Genomic DNA, 24,276 nt, shown 5'->3' on the forward strand with positions numbered 1-24,276 from the left:
TTGCCCACCTGATTCTGTGTAGTATTTCTGCTAATAACTTGGGTCAAGATAGGAGGGAAGTTGATTACATTATTGGATGCCTTTATGGAGGGATGGATAGAAAGGTTTTCACAAGCTGGAGTAACATGCGGAATCTAATGAGGTTGAATTTAAAAGCGTTTAGTATCATGAACATGGGGCCAGACCTAATTGATTAAGGAGAGGAAGAAGGCAGAATTCTCTTGATAGAGGCACATGTAGAAATTTTTAGGAGTTTTAATAGGGATTATTAATCTGAATTATCAGTGTGCTCTGGCCACTAAAAAAGGTGATCCTGCCAGGAGTTGTATGTAAGGAAATATAGCTTCTTTGCAATGAGGAAGTTGATAATGATGATCTATTAGGCAGAAGTCAACCTAGACCTGAAACATTTATCATGTATAATCTAGACAGCACGCTTCCTGAGAAATCTTGGCATGGAAGCATATTCAAAGAACAGTGACCAGAATGGTGAACAGACTAAGTTACTTCATATTGTAAATAGGAATTTTTGGTATTAGGAAAATATGACTCACAGAGGATATGGTAGCTATCTTCAAATTTCTGAAGAGCAGTCAGGTAATGGAGACTTTTTTTTATGACCCTCAAAAGAAAAATTTAGACCAATAGGTAGATAAAAGGAAATAATTCCAAGCAGTCCAAATTGTAGTCAGCTGCTTTACAATTCCAGATCCATGGCATTGTGTAATGAGAGGGCTTGATATGGGGATTTTGGTAGAGGGTTAGGATTCAGTTAAGAGGTTGGACTGGATAAGCTTCAAATTGGAAATTGCAGATTCCACAATTTATTTTTAGTATAGTATAGCATGACTTCAGATATGGCTGTATTTGTTACTGAGAAGAATTGTAACACACCCATATTTATTGATGGACTTGCTCAATGTAACTCAACCAATGTTTCTGAAAACTTAACAAATACCGTTTCACATTTACTGTTTTGAAAAATATAAAATAGATCAAACACAGTATTGTGCAACTGTTTGGTACAGTGGATAGCATAAAATATGACCTGAGTCAGTTCAAGTGTTTGAAACTGCTCCATACTTGGCATAAGTTGTATGTTAGTTGGTAAGTCATAGAGTTGGCCCATGTGTCTGATACCCAGAAAATTGTCTGGCACGTGGTGGGTAACACATGTTGAGTGAATGAATGACCGTAATTTTTCTCATTTTTTCGTTGATGTTCCTAGCGGTAACCAGCCAGAGGAACAAAGGAAGATAATTCAGAAGGAACTCCTTACGGAAATCACTATATAAGACTTCCCTCCCACCAAATTCCACACCCTTGGAGAAGATGTAAATTGTAATGGGAGAGGTCATGGAAATAGAAGCTGCAATAGCTGGTGGAAAGATCCTCACTAGAGCGGAGGGAGGCAGTCCTGAGAAACAAGCTGAGTATTTGCAGAGGAGAGAGAGAGAAAGTGTTGTAACTGAATATTCAAGGCAACTCCCCAGGATTGGGGCTATAGTATTTCAAATTATAGCACCCTATTGAAAAATACTGTTTTAGAGCAAACATTTGGAAATTTTTTTCTGAACTCAGAAACAACATTCTGTTACTTGTGAAGAAAAGTAAAAATATAGTGAAATGTAATCATATCAAACAAAATCAAATCCTACAAAACATCAAAACACTTTTGTGGAATGTGAAACCGTTGGAACATGTTTTTGAACTGTCCAATTTATTTGGTACTGATGGCTATATGTGGCCATAGAGACCTGCAAAACAATGCATTTTGTTCATTTAGCAGTTTGGAAACATGATCCTTAGGCAATGTATGGGGAAATTCTGTGATGTCCTATATATTTGCTGCATTTTTATCTTGGGCCATACATTGGAAAAAGATAACCATTAAACCATTAAAGTGAGACCATTATTGATTAGCTGGTACAAGACTAGAAATATGTCACTGTAAATTCCATTTTTGTTTGTTTCCAGGAACTCAATTTGACCAAGACTTGGATCAAGGATTACATTTATTTCTCTTCCTAACTATTACAAATCTTGTTCTCTAAAGACAATAGATTACAGTTTAAAGGGCATTATTTAAATCTCTGCTCTCTTTTTTGTAAACTGCCATTCATCTCTATTAAAAAAAAAAAAAAAACTATTTGAAGGCAAAAAGTCTTTAATTTAAAATTAATAAGTTTTCCTTCCTTCTTTTCCCTCATTTCCTCACTGCTTTCTTCCCTATCTCTTTCTTCCTTTCTTGAACTTTTTTCAGACAAGCTGTGTAAGTGTGTGCCCAAAGTACCAAATTTTGTTCTCCAAATTTTTTCCTTGCATTCACCAAGAGATGAGCAGACCATAAAATATCAAAACAGAATATCAAAAATATCAAACAATGTCAAAACAGAACCGTCATCTATATGTGTGGACAATATGAAGAAGTTGCAAGGGGATACTTATCTTGGAAATGTTTTTGTGCATGTCAAGCATAGAAGAAATTATTTCTGAGTTTAAAAATAGCCAACACAACTTGGAAAACATGGTAATATTTATTCAGATATTAAGTGCATTTTTATTGAAAGCCATGGATGTCCAAACACAAACTGAATCATGACAATCCAATGGCTTTTTTTTTTTTTTTTACAAAAACCATGACATCTCTCCCAATGACTGATGAGTGGGGAGAAAGGAGGAATCAAAAACACTAAAATCCTTTTAAACACACCATTTAATATAGAAGTCAACTCAGGAAATGACATTTAAAAATAGTCCCTTTGCTTTAACTTCATCTGCTGAGTTTTTATTATTGTACCTTTACAAATTTCTTTAAAGCTTTAATTGTTATCATTACTTTCAACACAAAAATGCTAGCATTTTGGTTTGAACTTTCCACAGAGGACTTAATTCTGTCACATTATTATGAATCTATGGAGATATACAATATCATTTATAATTATATGTATTTCAAAAGGCCATCAGAAATGTCTTATACACCATGAAGTATATAGGGTATATATGCCATATAGCATTTTTAATGGCTGGCTTGAAAATTATATGCCCATCTAATTTAGGCTTTTGCCTAATAACTCCAGACATCTTTGGAATTAAACTTACATGTTTAGCAAAAATTTAAATTTTACTAGAGATTTAAGTTTCCATACCAAAGTGCCATAAAATCAGACACCTAGACAATTGTTTGCCCCTTTTCCAAAAGTCACTTCATTTGCTCTTTCCCAGGAATCACTTGGACCCACTTAACATCATACAAAATCAAATTAAATGCAAGAAAATAACTTCTTAAATTAAATATTCTTATTGGCAACTTAGAACATGCTCATCTTCTTGTTCCTTTTACATTGAATTATCTGAATCTGCAAATTCAAAAAGTAACAATAATGATACACTTAATAAATAAAGTCGCAGTAGGAAAAGGCACTCAAACCCTGCACACAATTATTCTAGTCTATATTCTCCACAGCCCTTATCAAATGGAAATGATGTCTGGCGTGGTTATAATTCTAGCAAAGCCGCAGAATAAAATCAAATCCTAATGCTTATGAAAAAGAATCAAGTTGGTCACCAAATGTTTCACATAAGTAAGAAATTTCTTCAGAGACCTCTGATGGAAATCTGAAGGGTATGTGGTTATCATATCAAGTGCAGGAGAGGTGTAAGGCTGTTGGAGAAATTCCCTCAGTTTATTGACTAAAAAGCTAAAACAATTGTCGTAACAGTGAAGCTTGACAAGATAATTAAATGAATGATAACAAAATCTCAGCAGGGAAGTGCCCATTAATTGAATTTATTTGGGAACATGTTTTCACAAGTATAGCCAAATTATCTAATTTTCACTTACATTAAAAAGTGATAGTCTATAACAACTAATTACTGGAAATGAAGGAAAAGGCCAGTACTTTAAACCAATAACACGGAAGAAAACAAAATTGTTAACATCAAAGAACTGCTGTGATGTTTGACAGCTTCCTAAGAATTCCATTTACCATTTTGTCCTGTGAAAATATTTCAGTCACACTCACCAAAGGAAGGAATCCCAGTAATTTATATGTAGTGTCTTTAAAGCTGGAACACACTTAACACATTTTATATATTCTTTCATGATATTAATATGTGGGTTAATATGAGTATGCCAACAGGTAAAATAACTGAACAATATGTTATAGATATAAGAACTGAGTTGTGTCATTTCTTTTCTGTAAGAAAATACTGCCATTCTGTTTTCCTCCTTAGAACTACATGTGGTTGATGGTTTTTTAAAATTTTTGTTGCTATTTTCAAGTTGTACATCAAAGAGTTTAAATTAAAGCATCATTAAGGCTAATCTTAATTTTAAATGGGGAATAAATAATCTATACTTTACTTAGATTTTCTGCTTTGAGCTTTTAGCAAAATCTCTCCAAACACAAATTTTAAAATCTTTAGCAAATGAAGTTCCAATTTTCATATAAGTTAATGATGAGCCTTGTGATGTATCTGTAGTAATCAGCTAGATTTTATCCACAGTCAACATATTCAATAGAAATTTAAGACTATGAAATCTATTACTTTTGTCTTTCCAATCCCATACTCAAATACAGCATGAATCTGTTGACAAATATTTGGCAATAATTTTATATAATAGCAAAACACTGAAATAACATTATTTTGGTTTAATGTTTGCATAAATGCTAAACAGCCTTGACTGTTTGCAATTTAATCCCAGGCAGAAAAATCTGAATTAATAAATAATGGAAAAATATTCTTTTTAATTTTGTGGCTTATTTTCTTTTTTTTTCCCTAAAGAAAATTAACATCTAAACAAATACATTTTAAACATGATGGTTAAAATTTAATCATGATATTCAAAATATTTCTTGCATTTAAAGCTATGTTTCAGCTTTAAAAACATCTTAATGTTCCATTTAATGTGAGACATCATTTTACACGCAGAAAATGAGCTGCTGTAATTATGAGGCTAGCAACCAACATTTCATTTACAATAACTTTATCACATGACTTGAAAACAGTAATAAAACTTAGGCTCCCTTACCTTCCACAAAGTTTATACTACAGGGATACAGAAATTAATTTAGGAAAAATAGGGCCATCCTTGATTTCCTAAATCATTTCCCTAAATTAATATAAAGTAGGTGTCAGTTATGGTATAGATAGATCAACTGATAAATATAGAGCAATAGATAGGTAGAGTGATATAAATATTGCCATCATCAAAACATAATAATAGAATGTTTGGTTTTGCCAAGCAATGCACATGAAAAGTATTCATTCGTATCTTATTTTCCAGTTGTTTCTATTTTTTTAATCTTTTGTTTAATCCATAGACTAAAAGACAGTTTTATGATTAAATAATATTTCAGATGTCAAATGATTCTTTTTTTATTGATTTATATTGGCAGTTCACAGTCTTAAAAGCATAACCAAATCAGGCAAATATTGCATGTAGACTGCTCTGGATTTTGAAAACTTTTTGCTTTTAACAGAGACTTTTATTTGAATTTATGGAGCAATATCTACATGGTATTAATAATTAATGCCCTTGGGAGGAGGAATTATAAGCAAAGAAATTCTTTGAAACAGAAGATTTTTATCTTTTAGTATCAGTTTAGTGGCTTCCTTAGTGCTTTTAAATTCTCTTAGAAGGATAATTGTATATCCATTACTTTATGATAGTTTAATTACTCTTATATTATGAACCTAGCTATTTGCATTCCATGAAATATTGCACGTTTATTTCCAATAAACCTTTTCTTGTATGATCAAAATTGGAACCTGTATTGTAACTGAAAACAACTGGCACATTTTATTTCTATAACACTTCACATAATAGGCATCTAAAAATACAAAATTGTTATTAATCATGTGTTCCTGGGGCTTTTAAATTCATAATATTAAAGTTCCATCAGGCATTATATTAGATGAGACTTGCCTTTAAATATGCAGTTGTATTTTCTGTAGAAGTCAACTACATGTCTTCAAAAACTTGACTGGTCTAGAAAAACAACTCTTTGAGACAGTCATGTTTTTTTGTTGATTTAAAAAAAAAGACAAAACAACAATGAACATTTTAGCTCTTTAATGAGCAAAGATCATGTCTCTTAGCATTGGACTAATAGTCATTATCCAGATTATCTTTATTTCACGCAATGACCAGTGATATGGCCAAGATGTACAAAGTTGTTTCCATCAAGTAGTACACAATTATTTTTGTATAATAATCTTTCATTCTTGAAAAAGAGTAACTGAAAAGAAAGGTTTCTGTTACTGCAGTTAGTTTGTCAGAGAAAGTTCTTTTCATTATCTTACAAACTATCAAAATTGCTAGTCATCTGAAAAAATGTAAAAAAAAATCACATAACTTTAGTCTAATAGAAATATAGTACAGGTAAGAGAGAAAGTATTTATCAGGGATGTGCTCTTTAAGTCCATCTCAATTTTTTTCATATAAATGTACATCTGATTACATACACAAACATTTGGAAAGGTCTGTGATATACTGTTACTGGTAAACAACAGGGGGATGAAGAATTTCCTGTGGTCTTAGAATATTTGTTTAAAATCACATATATGTGTAAGATTAAAATCCTCCAGGTGTTGACTCTCCTAGGTTCTGTATCTACATTGCACTCTACTGAGATTGCGTGAGCAAATTCCAGTGAATGAAACTCAGTGAGAAAGATAAGTGATGTGAGGAGGGACATAACTTTATATTGAATTATTAATAAACATTTTGTCATGCAACATGAGTAAATCAATTAACTGAGACCTGTGATCAGAGTGGTAATATTGGGGCATCATAAAATACTGTTGCAAATAACTCTTTGGACACACTTCATCTTACCAAGAGGAACAAAAATACAGAGCAACAAAAATCACAGCAAATTATAGATCCTGTAACACATGTCCAGTTAGGGTTATATTTCTATAAATTATTAAATGGAAATGAAAAAGAACATTTTAAACATGGGAATTTTTTTTCTGGGATTCGTATCAGCGAGTATTCACCACGATACCTAAATTTCTTCAAATACCTTTAATAACTAATTCCTTCTATTATTGAAACTACCATGAATTATTTTTTGTAATTACTTTTGCCCCTTAAAATCTTCTTTAGGTTCTGCCAATTGATGGAGGAAGCCTCTATTAAAAACTCCAATGGGATGAGAAGAATTTTAATTACGGCTTAATCAGCAGCACAGCCACCAAGCATATAAATTATCATGCACATCGTGCTAAAAATATCCAGTTTCCTTTATCCCCACAACTTTATACTGACAGCACTTATGTGATAATGTTGTACCTGCCAGTCTTTAAACTTTGTTGTTTTACTGGGAAATTTCAGTGTGAGCCTCCACTAAGGCCATTAACATCATTGGTGCTTTGTGTATTATCCAAATATGTAAATAGGTTCTACACAATAAAACAGCTCCAAATAAAAACTGGTGAAAATTATCTGACATTCCATTGGTGTGTCCCTTGTGCATATTCATAGTTTTTTTTTTTAATTTTTAAATATTTCAGACATAGGTCTTTCCTGTTTGGTGTTCCACATGCCTAATCCCATAAGGTAACTTAAATCTTCAAAAAATTATTCTTGAATGTGAATGAAAAAGTATCATTCAGAACAATTGTTTCAAGCAATTGAAATCCATTTTTAAAGTTGATTGTGTGTATATGTACAATTCACTTTTTCAAAACCCCCGAAGTTCTTGATATGTATATTCACATAATATTCCTCCTTACTTAAATAGTAAGAGTCTTGTAGGTTGAACGCCAAGGAATCTTCAGTAGTCATATACTGCAATCCATCAAAAAAATAGAGTTTGTTTCTCTTATCTGGCTATACCCTGGTTGTTGAATGTGAATGGGGGTGGGGATGAGGGTGGGGCAGAGTATTGTTCTGTCCTCCAGTAAATGTATTGAATGTGTGTAAGGGCTGAATCCCTGGTATAGTGTTGGGAATCATTGTTATGGTGTTGGGTGTCATTAAGGGAACATCATCAGGTGACCTTCTCATAGCTAATGTGTAATCTGGGGGGCAGGCGGTCCGGAGAACCACCTCATGTGGATGGATGGACTCACATTCATGATCCAAATCAGTGTGCTTCATTTGGAGGGACATAATCTCCTCTTCTTGTGCATGGGTCAGATCGTTGGTAGTGGTGCGCTGTGGGCTGCATCTCCTGTGACCGTCATGTCTCCTCTTATCCTTTTTGTAGTACAGGGCTGCAAAGGCCAAGATATTCAGAAACAGCAGTGAGGCTCCAACTGCAATGGTGACGCTCAGCTCTGTTGAGTAGTCTCTTTGATCCACTGAAAATGGACTCGGTTGTTGTTTGGGATCATCCTGCTTGGCAGTGGGAAAGGCTGATGTGACAGGTACAGAATTTTTTCTTGTAGGTCTGAAAGTGATGTCAGTTGATGGCACTTTAGTTGTTGTGGAGGTATACTGAGAAATGTCATTGAGATTATGCAGATGAGGTACCAGCTCCAACCAGAGGTTCACTTTATTGGCTCTGTAATGTTCTTTAACTCTTGGTTTTAACCCAATATGGAGATAAAGTTGGTCTTTCTGGGAATATCTGGTCCATGCTACTTCTTCAAAGCGGTTGGGTTTGGTATGGATGAATTTTGTGTCTTGAGGGACTGGTTGATTCGGGTCACTAGGAAAGAAAAAATGAATTATGAGAACAAAACTGTTTTACTCATTTTCTTAATTAAAATAATACTTAGTTCAAAGTCTGATGAGGAAGTCATCAAGTCTCTAGAATGTGTTTTAACATCAACCTGACCTGCCCACTTCACAAGGCATTTGGGAGGGGCAAAGGCTATGCAACACTGTAAATCGGTAAGATTATAAAGTAATATTTGTTACTATTGAGCAAAAGTAATAATTAGTCCTGTGTAATTAAAAAACCCAGTGACTTTTAAAAGCCAAAATAATACGCATCTGGTGATTAATGTAATAGAGATCATGCACCTTTCTTAATAAATTTCTAAAAAGCAAGAACTAATAGAGCATTTTTTCTTGAACAACATATCATAGAATTGCTTTTGAATAAAGGGACTTAATAATGCTGGTATTAATCTATTAAATTAAATAATTTGGACACAGAGTATATATTGTAAAATGCTTAAAAGGATATTTTTATTAAAACTAGAGCAAACCTCATTCCTTAGGTACATACCCAGTTTTAGCAAAATTTGTCCAGTATGTCATTACCACTGCACTCAGCATCACATCATTTTTGGAGAAATTGCAAGGAAATAATTCTGTAGGGCCAATCATAGGGATTCCCAACACATAGGGAACCTCGTCTCCATGGGCTGCATCAGCCCAGGCTGGAACCTGATCTGTTTGGCAATGATGGTAAAAGGCATAGAAGTATGTAGGTGAACCAAAGTTCGAGTGAAGATCTGCTGTAGCCACAGCTGGCGCCACCCATTGATGGTCCGTAAACAAAGCCAGTAATGTCTTCCTTCTGGTTTCAGGGTTATGACGGTCAGCCCAGTCAGTATACATGAATTTAATGGTTTCTCGCAAAACATCTTTGCCTTCGGGATATCCATATAAATTATCAACAAAATTGGAAACAGCAAAGTCAAAATCACTAGCTGATATGCCATCATCGCTATCTACTATATTTTCAACAAACTTTAACCCTTCCCCTTGGTTAACTCCTAACATTATATCATAGTTGAGAAATTCTCCTTGCTCCATCAATATCTGAGGGTCATCTGGTATTACATCACCGTCAATCACAGGTCCAAAGGCTATGTGGTATCGTGCTGGTTGAATATCTTGGTCAACAAGTTCTTTATAAGGCTTCTTCTGGAGACATTCCACTAACTCTACTGTATCAGAAACATTGCAACCAACTTTTGTGGCCAGCATTCTAGCGTATTTTGCAGGTTGGAAGCTAACAGCCCAGCTGGAAAGGGCTGTTCCACTTTGAGCTATTGCTCGTTGAAAAAGTCCTATAGGAAAAACAACAAAGAGTTTTCAGATAACCTTCAAATAATGCTGTGGTGAAACAATAATGTGATTATTTTACACATGTATATAAAAACCTAGATAAAACTCAAGAAACAGGGAAATAAAGATGTTTTTCCTTAAGAAAAGGTACACAATGCCATCCCCAGGGTATAATGAATGGGAGAGATGGACCTAAGTTTAGTGCTTGAGTGGGAACTGCCTCAGGGATCAAGAAATCTAAGTTGTGCAGTATCTCAAAGAGGCAGTAAGCACGGAGAGGAAGAGAAGGTGTAAATATTAGTGATTAAAAAGCCCAGAAGATTTTCTTCAATCATCATGTTAACACCTATATTTCCCCTTTTTATAAACTCTTCATCAGTCACCATATTGTCTTTTTTTGGGATATTTCCTCTTATTTGGCTACATATTTCTTCCTTCAAAATGGCTCTCCATGTTTTTTTAAACCAGATTTTATTTCAACAGGGAAATACTGAGGGCTCCTATAGCTACTTGGGTTGGGGGTTTGTTGACAGTGCCCTGAGGATGACCCGGAAGGTACACAAAACAGAATATCACTTTAGACATACTCTTTCCAGGTCTTCATATCAGGTATAATATGCTAAATATTTATCTTTCAGGAAAGACATAACATTTGAAGTGCTTTCACTAGGTTAAAGAAAAAAAAAAAAAACTCCATCAAAATGATTTAGTGGGGGGAAGTGTGTAACTTAACTTTTTCCTCTGTTGAATGTGCATGAGTATTTTGTCATAAAGAATGAAAACTACTTTTCACTTAATTGCATTTCAGTATTGTAAATCACAGCCACATAGGCTATTTGATAAGTGCTGCATGCCATTCAAATTTACAAATGCACTGTATCTACTCATTAGAGTATTTTCTAAATTACAATTTCCTGTTTTCAAAATTATAATTTATCTATTTTCATTTAAAAATGTCCATTAAAAATCATTTTCCAAATACAGCTTTGTAGTTCAGTTATTTAAACACATACTCAATTATTCATAGGTGTATATGAGATAAGAATTTGTCTCACAAAGGTGCTAAAGCAATGTCTGAATTAGAAGTATGAGATTTTTCCACAAATATATATATATAATCAAAATATTTGTAACATGTTCCTAGATAATTCTAAAAATATGCAAAAAGCCAAACAATACAAATTCACATTTGCTTTGGTTTCCAAAGTCTTTAAGAATATAATTTTAATTTGCTAGAGCAAAGTATGCTAGAGAAAATGATACAGGCAATTTATATATATATATATATTTATATTATGTTTATTTCTCAACATTTGCGCAGACACTCAGAGTAATGTTTTGCTAATTGAAAACTTTACTACTAAAATAAAGGTGATTTATTTTATCATCTATATTATCGATGATGTATATTTATCATCTATATTATTCTATAATATACTTTCCCATTTCAGGGGTATAATATCTTAAGTAAATAACAAAAAGATCTAGGGGAAAATACACAATATGTTAAATATAGCCTAAAATATGTTATCTGGATGGTAGATGGGGAAACCATGTATATTATCATTAGTGAGAGTTCTTGTTATGTATATGCAAGATGTGGTTGATTCTTGGTAGATACAGGCCTGACCTTTGCTACAGCCCTTTGTGTGGAGTTTAAAGCCTTTAAAGTCTATGTTTGCACTGGAGACATCAAATCAGCATAATGAGTCCCAGCAGTTTCCTGAGCATGTCTTGGTCAAACCAGGCAACTTGGTCTGTAGAGAGAGTCTTAGGTCTAGACCAACACTATGTCCACTTCTCTGGCAAGGTATGGACAGATTTCACTGAAGAGTGTGATGGAATGTTTTATTTTTAACTGTTTGCATAGCCATTTACCACTGTTTACCGCACCATCAGCTGAAGAATAGCAATGTTAGCCAACGATTCAGTTCTTTATCCAAAGCTAGTTTAATACCAGCTGAAACTGGCTTTGATGCTCATTATTTCTTTACATATAGAAACAATTATAGAAAAAAATAGGAGGAAATAAAATTTGAGATCAAATGATACTGGAAGTGTGCACAGGTTGTCCAATATACCCCTAGCTAAATATTGTTACCAGCATAGCCCTCAGGCTAGAACAGTATAATCTGTTTAGTTTTAAAAAGCACAGTTTGTTATTTAAAAACAAGCCATTTCATTGTAGACCAAAACCTCTATGCAATTGGAAATGTCCTTATATGTGCCATTTTATCATCTCGCGTCACAACCCAACTAATATAAATGAGATGTTACATACACTGTTGATAAATTAAGTCTATAATAACATATAATTCTCCAAATACTTTTTTTGAAATTCCACATTAATTTATCTTTGATAACAAAACAAATACTTTATGTATTATGCTTATTTCATAAGACTTAGTCTTACAAATTAAGATGCTTCATGAATTATACATGCCAGGATAGTCTTCCTTAATATATATAAAATGACAATAAAAATGTGGAAAATGCAGGATGATCTATATTGACACATCATATACTGTATCTTACTAACTATAATATGGAAATAATTGGAAAGTATTTGCTCTTGCAGACTTCTTCAACAAAACTCTTCTGTTCTTGTGGATATTTCAAATTAATAATGCATTTTGCATGGGTGACTAAACTCATGGTAAAATGAGAGTCCATAAAGAATGACAAGACATGATGAATCTTGGGTAGGCGCTTTGGAAAAAATGGTGCAAGGCTAGAAAATGGAGACAGAACAAATATTTCGTGGATTTAAGCAGCCTCAGTGCTCCAGGCTGCTTCATCAAGCTTCAGAGGCAAAAATAACACTTGGAGTTGGAAATAGAAAAAGTACAAAATCAAACGTATTTTTCTTAATTAAAAGCGCTACTAGTGACCTCGATGCTTTGACAATTTTGGATCATGCATGCAAAATAATCAGACATCCATTCTCTAGTCTTACAAAAAATGAAACCTCACATTTACAAACCACCTTACAACTTCTTTATTAGCATTGTACTAATAAAAGTCTTTAAGTGTCTATTGTCTTGAAAATAGATTATATACAATCCCTGGATTTAAAAAAATAAAAATTTCTTATCTTTGATTTTGATGACTCAAGAAACCGAGATGTCAGAACAGTGAACGTCTTTGTCTGATTTAACCAAGAATCACTCTTTGGAGGGAAGAAAATTATCTATAATGCTAACTATGCTGAAGTCTTCTTGCAAGGGCATCCTTACCAAGCTCCACAGGATACAAAAGAAAAGAGTTTGACAAAAATTTAAACATGCACAAAAAAGCTAAAGAAACATAGTTTTAAACAGTTATTGCGTTCAACCTAGTACTCAGTTTGAACAGAGAAATATATACAGAGCATCACACACTACTGATGGTGGTGGCATGCAGACACCAAAATTGTCAAAATTTGCAACCTGCATAATACCTTTGGTTGAATTGCTCCAACGGTTACCTTCAGAATAATGGGATAAAGTCAGCAGATTGACACATGAACCCCCAGCGCCAGATCCAAAAACAGTGATTCTTAAAGGGTCACCACCAAAGAATCCAATGTTCTCACTAGTCCATCTTAAAGCCTGTATGAGATCAAGGAGTCCATAGTTTCCTTTTGCAGCCTGATCCCCTGTACTAAGGAAACCTGGAAAATAGAAATAAACAGACCGCTTAGAACAATCCTTTTGAGTTGACATGAATCGAATTGATATAGAATTTAAATACAGTGGAAGCCTATGTTAATCAAGGTGAGTCAAGTCTGAGTTCCTTATTAAAAACCATCTAGCCAGAATAAAATAATTCACTTTAGGAGGAATGGTAGTGACTGCAATCCTAAAAATGACATGTATCTTCCCCAAATGCTTCCAAAGTTATTCAGGTAACAGGCAACCGGGGGAAGATAAAGAAAATGAAAACATTCTGAAAGAACTGGAGGGAGACATTCTGGAGGTCAAGCCTTTTGGTGGAGACATTTTTGATATTATCACGAGGCACATGAGAACATGCACATTTTGCATAAAATACTGAGTCAGCCCTTTAGTGGCTCATGGCCTAACATGGCTGGAATTTAAAGTATGTGTGGCAGAGTGGCAGGCCATGACTATGTGGAGCAGGAATGTTTTTCTGAAACTAGTGAGAAGGGGGTTGCATAAACTCCATAAAATTGTATGCAAAACTTCTCATGTATTTGGATATACACATTTTTATCAATGATAGCGCATGGTTAAGAAAGAATCACTATGCTAGAGGTTGTTTGGGACCATGCAATGGAATACCTTAAATGCTAAACTAAGGAGATTTGCCCAGCTGCAGTGCAGAATGATTGAAGGTTTTTGAAAAGTTCAGGCTCATATCATTTCTAGAATGCTTGAAACTGCCTTAGAATAAATCTGACAGTGATGAGTATGTGTTGAAATAATGGAGAGAATAGAGGTAACGGAGAGGTAACAAGGATCCAAATGGCAGAGTAGCAAAAGCAATTGAGAAAGGAGATGGGAGGTGTAGAGGGGAGAATCAAAGACATTACTTATCAATATTTTAAACATGTGCATTCGTTTCATTGACAATTGCCTTTACATGTTTTAATTGTAACATATAAAACAAACACCCATATTCTGATATATTTCTGGATTTGGGATAAATGGAAAAGAACTTAATAAAATATTCAGTTTTATGGACTATTCATATATTATGTAGAAACTATTTACAGCTATATTACATGTGAACTGACTAATCATACTCAGGGATGTAATTTCCAGTATCAACACATCTACAGAGCTAATTTTTTAAAAATTAAGATTATTTTCTTATTGCACACCCATTATAGAAAATCAACATTATTGGTCAGTGTTTGTAATGAAAACTATTGCATTTAATGTGTATTATACCTCTATTTTATAAATAAGCAAGGAAATCACTTGCATTTGTGAAAAACAGACTTGATAAGAGTGTTTATCAATTGAGTAAATAAATGTATAACCTAAATGAATATATGGACAAGAACTTTTTTAGGATAATTCTCGAAAGCAATAGATAAAGACATAAATCCTTCTAAAAAACTTGGAAAGATATGAAGAAATGAAGATATTTAGCTCTTCTTTTCCCACTAGACCAAAAATTTTAAGAAATAAAAAGATAATCTCTAGTGCAATTTTATGCTTGAATGCATGCATGTGTGTGTGTGTGCAACAGTGGAAATACTAAATCATCCTTGCGATTGAGTTTAAATTTTTAAAAATAGGTTCCAAATAAACATATCTTTCTGGTCACACTCACCACCTTTTATAAAATCTGCATAAAATTTTTAAGGAAATTTTTATGGTGTCTTTTATGAGAAGCATTTTCAAATACTCAATATTAATGCAAATGAGAGCATAATAAAATATAAGATAGAAATATAGCAGGTAATTCTTTTAGCTCAATTTGCTACTGAGTGAATTTTGGTAGAACCATTAGCTTAAATTCCTGAAGTATCCTGTTAAAAATGTTTTGATCTATAAAGACAGACCGATGGTATGAACTCGAAAAGCAATATTATGGAAAGGTTACTATGCACTAGATAGAAAGAAAAGTTGAAAGATAAAGGAGTTGTGAGTTTGTATGTATGTGTGTGTGTGAGAGAGAGAGAAAGTGAGAGAAGCTATAAGTGAATGAGAAAACATTCTAGGTATCATCTTATCTATAATTCTATATCACAAATGTATCCATGCAGAAATTTGGTATCCGAATGCAGCTTATTCCACTCAACACAAAACCCAGAATTTGTATTTAATTCCTCTTGAAATAATATTGAATCACTCTAGTTATGAATCTCTATTTCCATATAAATTGATTTAGCAACTGATAGAATAGTCATAATTCAGTGTGTAGCGTGTAGAGAACCACAGTAAAAAGACAATTATTTCTTCTTAACAAAAAAGTATCACCTCTATAATTCTACTTTTAGTAGCATTATTTTAACTACTCTAGTATATAGGTCAAACAGTTTGTGTTTATATGACAATACTGTAAAAACATCAATTCGCTGAAGAGCAACTTCTCTTTCTCCTAAAGAAATGTGGTAGCATTCTCAAGATAAAGTTTTAAACGAAATCAATTCAATTCCAAAATTGTACTGTTAAACCATGACATGGAAAATGAAGTAAATAGGCTTGGAATGTCCTAGATTACTCTGTCAAACTCCATTTTTAGCTTTCATGCTAAATTTCCCTCACTCTTTATTTCTATTTCTTGTGTATGCTATATCAAATGTACATATACATACAAAATATGTATATTTTTATAACAATGTATAAATATAAACAAATTAATTATATATATGTATGCACCTACACAATCGATCATTAGCATGAAGTCAAAGAGCCACTCTGAGTTTTTATATTAGGAAAAAATAATAGATAGCTGCTGTCTTCATGAAGGACAGCCAGCAAATCAAATCACATCTCTTTAGACCTAATAAAATGATCCCTCATGCTTGAAAACTTCTTTGATTCCTGATGCTTTACTCAAACAATATCCCATGGCTCAGCTAAGGGCACAAGATGAGGAAAGTTAAATAAATTGCTGCCTCAGAAGAGACAGTTTGTTAATTATCCAGGAGATGTGCATTGGCAACATTCTTTATACCTTGCTATCCAATGAAGTTTTAATGTAAAGTTCTTTTTTAATTGACTCAGATGCTATGTACCTAACAGCAGAATCATTTGAACACTCTAGCTGGAACTTTTTGTATTGAACTGCACAAGTAAACCCCAGCCATAGGGGTACTCAATTTTGCAGCGACCTTTAAATGCTGCTTACCTCCATGATTATTCTGGGGAAGAAAGTTTTTCCTTTAATGTCACTGAACTCATTCTTAACAGGTAGTCACTAGCTTAAATAGTCTTTTCTGGCCTTCATTATAAATTCCTAAAGTGTGTGACTAATTGATGCCCTAATATATTCACCCTTGTTGATATTATTTTGTGTGATGGAACAATAATGACAATAAAAACAAACTTTTTTCCTTTTTATGGGGAGAAACAGCAAAATTCTGCAGAAAGTTTATTCTAGTATTTAATTTATTTGACTGAAGAATATAAAACTTTTAAAAATTGCTACTTTTAAGTTAAGGCTAACTTTCAAAATTCATAGTTATTTCACAGATCCTTGTATCCACTACAATTGTCATTTGACTATGTTCAAATGAAATTCATTTAAATATCATTTTCTTACCTCAAAAACAATTCTGCCAAAAAATATCACCCATGGTTGTTGTGCCTGCATGGAACTACTAATTCTACTGCTTTGATTCAATTTATTGAGCAGGCTTAGCCTCAATTTGATGTTTACCTGATCTAGCAACTAGGATTACTTTCAGGAGTGAGAGAGAAACCAGGCGATTGAATTCATGGGCCCATAGGCCCTTGAAATGAAAAACTCAGGTTAGGCCTAAAATAAATTGGGCAAAGGAAAAATAAATTTAAAAAAATAAACAGATAATTACTGAAGCCAATGTATTTACTTGAACTCCTGGTGCATACCTCATTCAGCTCTCTGACAGGCATATCCTAAGGATTATGAGAGGAGCTAAATTGTCTAGCAACAGCCCTGCAGCCTGTTGGTTGGACAAATCTATATTCTGGTCTCTTACAATACAACCTTAGACACAACATCTTTAGAATGTAAAACAAAAGGAAAGCAGGGTGCTTCTTAGGGAAAACAAAACAAAACAAAACAAAAATCTAAAAGCACTCAAAGAGGAAACTGGGACCAGGGAATATGCAGATTATTTACATTTGAGATGCTGTCTAGAATGTCAGAAATTTAAGAAGTCAGTGCTTCATTTGGCAGGGAAAGATTTGAATGTCTATGCTTGTGTTTAGTTTCTGGAAACATTAAATAGAATACCTCTTTTTTATTCATTTATATATTTTTTTTGCGTCCACATTATTTAGTGCAGGCTATGAAGAGGAAGGAAAGACGTTTGTAATGTTTATCAACGCTGTTGCCTGGACACAGATGACTATGGCTGGCTCTTTGAGTCAAATTGCTAAGGACTTCAAAATGGAGACCATACCAAGCATTTAAGAGCCGGCCTTGCAGACATAAGACTTGGGATGATAGTGAGGCATTCTTCTAGGGCCTTGGGAATATGGATCAGAAAAAATAGCTCATTAAGGATTTTGCATCTTAAATATAAAAAGATTTAAAACTGTGTGATTAAAACTTCAAATCCTCCTAGCTTGAAATCCAACTGGAAATCCCATGTGCTAACTTTTCTTACCTTCCTAGATGCCAAGTCCTTTCACTTCTTCTGCATTTTCTCTGTCTCCTGCTACCCACCTCATATCACTGACCTAAACTAATTCCTCCTCCATTCTTTTTTGACTGGTGAAATTTTCTCCAACCTCCAACTATCCAGCAAACAAGTCTACCTTCTTTTCTGTCAGCAGACTGACTTTTGAAAAATATTCTCTTCTGATGGGGGTACACTGCTATATGAAATAAATCCTTATGCTAAGACATGTTTGGGTAGTTTACATTTATTTCTCTTTGAGTCAAGAGTGTTTAAAATATGATGTTTTAAGCCCTCCCCCACCTTCCCAAATTGTACAGTTGGGTTCTGGGTAGGGAAAAGAAACATACTACACCATTTAACTACCCATCTGCTTGACTCGAGCTAACTTCCTTGCTGTTGTGTTCTCTTGAATGCTTCTTAGGAAATAACAGAGAGTAAGGTAAAATAATTTACTTTTTGTTTGCAGCCTCTGGAAAAAGCTTTCTCTGAAATGATTCTGATAGCTATTATCAAACAACTTGGTGGTATTTCAAAAATTTTACATTTTGGTACATTTATTTATTAATTTGATGTGAGATAATTTGCTTTTCAATTGCTCATCCTTTGGAAGAGCAAACTGAGTTACTGACTAAGGCTATTGATTACTAATAGCTGGACATGGGGGGTATGCAATGGAAAAGAAGAAGGTGACTGCTAAGAGATGCCTGGAAGGGAAATGCCTGAAGGTGTTTGTTTTTCAGTACCCAAATTCCCAATATTTTCAACATCTCCAAGGTAAGCAGGTGAGATCGATCCCTCTATATAATCCTCAATTTGTATTAATCAGGATTTTCAGGAGAAACAGAACCAACTGCATTGCTCATTAAGGATTTTGCATCTTAAACATAGAAGAATGTAAAACTATGGGATTAAAATGCCAAACCCTCTCAATTAAAAATCCAACTGGAAATCCTTTGTGCTAACTTGCCTTATCTTCTCAGTGGCCAAGTCCAATCATTTCTTTCCCCACAAACATTAAGAAATTTATGATAGGAGTTGGCTCACACAACCACAAGAATGGAAAGTCCAGATTCCATAAGGTAGGCAGCAAGTTGGGAACTCCTGTGAAGTGTCTGATGAATTCCCCAGGAGAAGCTGCCTGGCTGAAGTAGAGACTGAGATTCTTCTTTCCAACTGCTGAAATCATCAGTTCTCCCTTTCAGGCCTTCAGCTGATTGGATGAGACTTTTCTCATTGCTGAAGGCAATCTCCCTTGTTGATTGTGGATGTAATCAGCCATAGACACAATCAACTGACCAGTGATTTAAATGCATGAAATACCCTTACGGTAATGATCAAGCTGGTGCTTGCTTGACCAAACAACTGGATACCATAATCAAGCCAGAATGACACATGAAATTAACCAGCTCACAATTTTAACATATTGTGACACCCCGCCCCCCAATAAGATTAAAATACTTATTTTACCAGATTTCTTCTGAAAATAGATAGTAATGGAGAGAAAACAGGCCATGATTTGCTCAGCTGTGAGTCATGTACACCATTGCCATTTCAAGAATTTCCCAAGATACTAGGAAAGAGTAACCTCCAGCTCCAGCTCCATAGCCACCACCACTCCTCAATTCCCCGTTCCAACCCAAGTATACTAGGTGTGCCGGTTTGAATGTATTGTGTCCCCCAAATGCCATTGTCTTTGTAGTCTTGTGGGGCAGACGTTTTGGTGCTGGTTGGATTTGCTTGGAATATGCCCCACCCAGCTGTGGGAGATGATTCTGATGAGATGTTCCCATGGAGGTGTGGCCCCGCCCATTCAGGGTGGGCCTTGATCAGTGGAGCTATATAAATGAGATAACTCTGGGGAGAGAAAATGGAGTGCAGCTGTGAGTGATGTTTTGAAGAGGAGCAAGCTTGCTAGAGAGGAACGTCCTGGGAGAAAGCCATTTTGAAATCAGAACTTTGGAGCAGACGCCAGCCACGTGCCTTCCCAGCTAACAGAGGTTTTCTGGACGCCATTGGCCATCCTCCAGTGAAGGTACTCAATTACTGATGTGTTACCTTGGACACTTTATGGCCTTAAGACTGTAACTGTATAGCCAAATAAACCCCCTTTTTATAAAAGCCAATCCATCTCTGGTGTTTTGCATTCCACAGCATTAGCAGACTAAAACACTAGGGTTCACACTTCTTGGTTTGGATGTCAAGAAAAGCTTAGCCAATATTCCCCTATTTAAGCTAAAGTACATTTCTTTTCTATTTGAATCTGAGAAACAAACCAGGTATCAAGCCTGACAAAATTCCTGTGTGTTATGAATAACTGCTCTCACAAAGAAGTTAAAAAAAAGAAGAAATTTCCCTTTAAAAGGGGTGTTGAGAGAAAAGAAATCACCTTTTTCATTTCTAATTGTTCTGATTATGAAGCAATGTGTCTAGTGATTTAAATGCATAGCTTACTTCAAAGCATGACATCAAAGGAACTACAATGGCTACTACATGACAAAGGTCTTCAGGAACTATAATTTACGGACAGTAAGGATTATAAAATTTTATAAATTTCTCACTTTATAATGTTTATCTCTGTCTCCCTTATGTACTCCTAATGTAACCTATGTGCGTATACTCTGTAATATTGTATTTATAATTTGTTCGTCTTAATCTTCTCTGGACTAGGTGTTCCACCGAACCTGACCCAAAATGGCCATTCTATACATGTTTGTTGCAAGAAGGAAAGCATTAATACGTTATAATTGTCTGTTACCACACGGAGACCAGTATTCAAACCTTTCAAACAAAAGGAATCTAGATGTCTCTCTTTGATAGCAGGAGTGAAGTGGGAGCTTGGAGACAACCCTCTCAGCGGCCAATCTTGTGGGAAAAGAGCTTGAAGCCATGGAATGTGTGGTAGTAGCTATAAAGTGAGAAAAATGGACAGTCCTGGATAGGAGCTGCCTGAGAGAAGAAACATGGAATGGCAGGCCTAGCTCAGAATATTGGGCCAACAACATGAAGTTGGACAGTGTTTTAGTTTCCTAGGCTGCTCACTGCTCAAACGGATACTGTGCAAACAGATGGCTTAAACAATGAGAATTTAATGGCTCATAGTTTGGAGATCAGGCATTATCAAGGTGATGCTTTTTCCAAAGACTGAAGCATTCTAGGGCTGGCTACCTGTGATCCTTGGTCCTGGGCTCCTCTGTCGCATAGCAGTGCACGTGGTCTCTCCCTTCTCTTCCAGCTTCCCTTGATCTTCAGCTTCTTGCTTCCTGTGGCTTTCTCTCTTTCTGACTAAATTCCATTCTGCTTATAAAGGACTCCAGTAATAGAATTAAGACTCATCTGATTGAGGTGGGCCACACCTTAACTAAAATAACTTTATCAAAAGGTCTTACTTACAATTGGTTCAAACCCACAAGAATGGATTAAATTAAAAAACATGTTTTCCTTAGATCCATATAGCTCAAATCCACCAGAGAGGCATTTGACATTCTTCCAATATTTAGTGTTATGGAAAGACTCAGTTCTACCAGACTTAGAAGGACGACTTGAGTGTGTAAGCAATTACTGAGTGAGCAAGTTAGTCAGTCCCTCTTAGTCTCAGACAATATTGACAGTCAGTAGACAACATTAATAATAGTACCTACCCTGCAGAGTTATTGTTAAAAGAGAGAATGTTTTGTCACATAATAGGCCTTAATATTTGTTGGGGAAAATATTTTAGCTTTAATCAACAAAATAAAAATCTATTTCATTTTTTAAAGCCAGCAAACCATTCTTCCATTTGTTTTGGGAAGTATACAAAGTCTGAAGGAATTAAAAGGAAAAATGCTTTTTAAAAAAAAAAAACAAAAATTTAAAAGTATGTATGTAAACAACAGAGTTAAATTTACCATAAATATTTTAAAACTAAATTACAGACAATAGTTGGCAAAATACTTCAAAATATATATGTTGCCCTCTACATTTTAATTAGGTATGAAGAGTATTTGTTATAATATAAACAAATTTAAGTAATCTTATTAAGAGTAAAGAACATGTTTGCATTCGCTGTGCTTAATTCCTTGAAATTCAACTCATTTTAATTGGGTTGTATTATAATGACAACAGCTTTGTGAGACAAAATACTGTGATGACAATCAAGTAGAAGGCATTGATTTGCTAACTACTCATTATTTTGGAATAGTTAGTGAAACTGCTAACAGATTAGTAACACTTTTTAAACTGTAGGAGAAAAAGAGTAGGATAAAAAGCAAAAAAAAAAAAAAAAAAGGATACAGATACTGTCTGGGTAATGAATAAAGGTAATAACAAAACAATTTAGCTGATTGCATATGATTATTGACCAAACCATATTATTTTATCTATTTTCTTTCTAATATCACAGGATTTTTTGAGAAGATAGATGTCACCCTAGTGGCTGACTAGCAAAATCTGGTTTTCATTAAGGGCTAATTGTATTATATTCTTCTCTATTAAAAACTAATTTGACTGATTTAGTGACTTCAAGATTTTTTGAGTACCTTCAGTGTTACAGATACATTTTAAAGACAGTACAAAGAAATTCCCATATACCTTTCACCCAGATTCCTACCCACATATTAACTTTTTACTATCTATCTATCTAACCTGGGATCATGTGTTGAGTTTAGTTTCTATTTAATCTCCTTAATTTGGAACAATTCATCAGATTTTCTTTGTTTTTTTTTACAACCTTGACATTTTTTGAACAGTTCAGGTCAGCAATTTTGTAGAATGTCCCTCAGTTAGGTTTTGTCTGATATTTCCTCATGATTATAGTCAAGTTATGAATTTTTGGCAGGAAGGTCATAGAAGTGAGGTTGTGTTCTTCTCAATGCATCATAACAGGAGGCACATGATGTTGGTTTGTCTCACGACCACTTGGTTAAGGTGGTAATTGCCAGGTTTCTCTGTTATAAAGTTATTAGCTTTCTCTTTGCAGTTAAAAGTGTAAAGTAGATACGTTGAGACGTTGTAAATATCTAATTTCTCAATACACCTTTCCCGGCTAACTTTAGCATCTGTTAATGACTCTTCCCTGAAACAAATATTAATTTCATAATTTATTTTGTTATTGAATAATATATTATGTAATATAATAAATATTATAGATACTAAAAAATTGTACCACTATTGGTATACTGGTCTATCTCCATGAATAAACAGAGGACAACTGTATGTCTCTAACAACTATGTCCCTAGTACTTAATCATTATTGAATAAATGTTCCAAAAATGAACAAACAAACAAGCAAATAAATGAATGAACTTCCTAGTAGAACTTTATCACTCTGCTTTCTCTCCTGAGGGAGCATCTAGCTAAATCTTCTTTTAAATATTTTTTTCTTCAATTTTATTTACAAACACTCCATTTGTACCAAATGTACACCCCTCCTTTCCCCTATCCCCTGGTAACCTCTAATCTACTTTCTATCTCTGTGAATTTGCTATTTCTGGACATCTCTTATAAGTGACATCATCTAATATTTGTCCTCATGTGTCTTGCTTATTTAATTACTGAGCGTAATATTTTCAAGATTCTTCCATGCTGCAGCAGGTCTCAGAACGTCATTCCTTCTTACTGCCAAATAGTATTCCATTGTGTTTATGTACCACATTACGTTTATCCATTCACTTGTTAATGGACACATGGGTTGTTTCCAGCTTTTGGCTATTGTGAATAATGCTGCTATAAACACTGGTATTCAAGTATCTCTTTGAGTCCCTGTTTTCACTTTCTTTAGGTATATACACAAAGGTGGGATTGCTGGGTCATATGATAATTCTGCATTTAACTTTTTGAGGAACTGCTATATTGCTTTCCACAGTGGCTGCACCATTTTACATTTCCACCAACAATGCACTAGGGTTCCAATCTCTCTGCATCTTCTCCAACACTTGCTCTTTTCCATTTTTTGAATAATAGGCATTCTTGTGGGTGTGAAATGTTATCTCATGGTTTTGATTTGCATTTCCCTAGTGGCTAATGATGTTGAGAA

The 24,276-nt window shown here is 34.3% G+C and overlaps 1 protein-coding gene across 6 annotated transcripts in view; it reads right to left on the reverse strand.

Annotated features, from left to right (window-relative positions):
* Window positions 1–2,614: 2,614 nt before the first annotated feature.
* Window positions 2,615–24,276, reverse strand: part of NLGN1 (neuroligin 1) — a 931,345-nt gene continuing 909,683 nt past the window's right edge. For 4 of the 6 annotated variants that reach the window (XM_037840470.1, XM_037840480.1, XM_037840462.1 and 1 more), the window contains 3 exons: window positions 13,419–13,631; window positions 9,192–9,981; window positions 2,615–8,666 (listed from right to left, as the gene is read on the reverse strand). In XM_037840470.1, the coding sequence (XP_037696398.1) occupies window positions 7,844–8,666; window positions 9,192–9,981; window positions 13,419–13,631 (1,826 nt within the window). In that variant the 3' untranslated portion in view covers window positions 2,615–7,843. The remainder of the gene's footprint in view (window positions 8,667–9,191; window positions 9,982–13,418; window positions 13,632–24,276) is intronic. The other 2 variants (XM_037840487.1, XM_037840477.1) reach the window with 1 other exon arrangement.

Source organism: Choloepus didactylus, chromosome 1 (genome assembly GCF_015220235.1).
Source record: "Choloepus didactylus isolate mChoDid1 chromosome 1, mChoDid1.pri, whole genome shotgun sequence".
Taxonomy (NCBI): domain Eukaryota; kingdom Metazoa; phylum Chordata; class Mammalia; order Pilosa; family Megalonychidae; genus Choloepus; species Choloepus didactylus.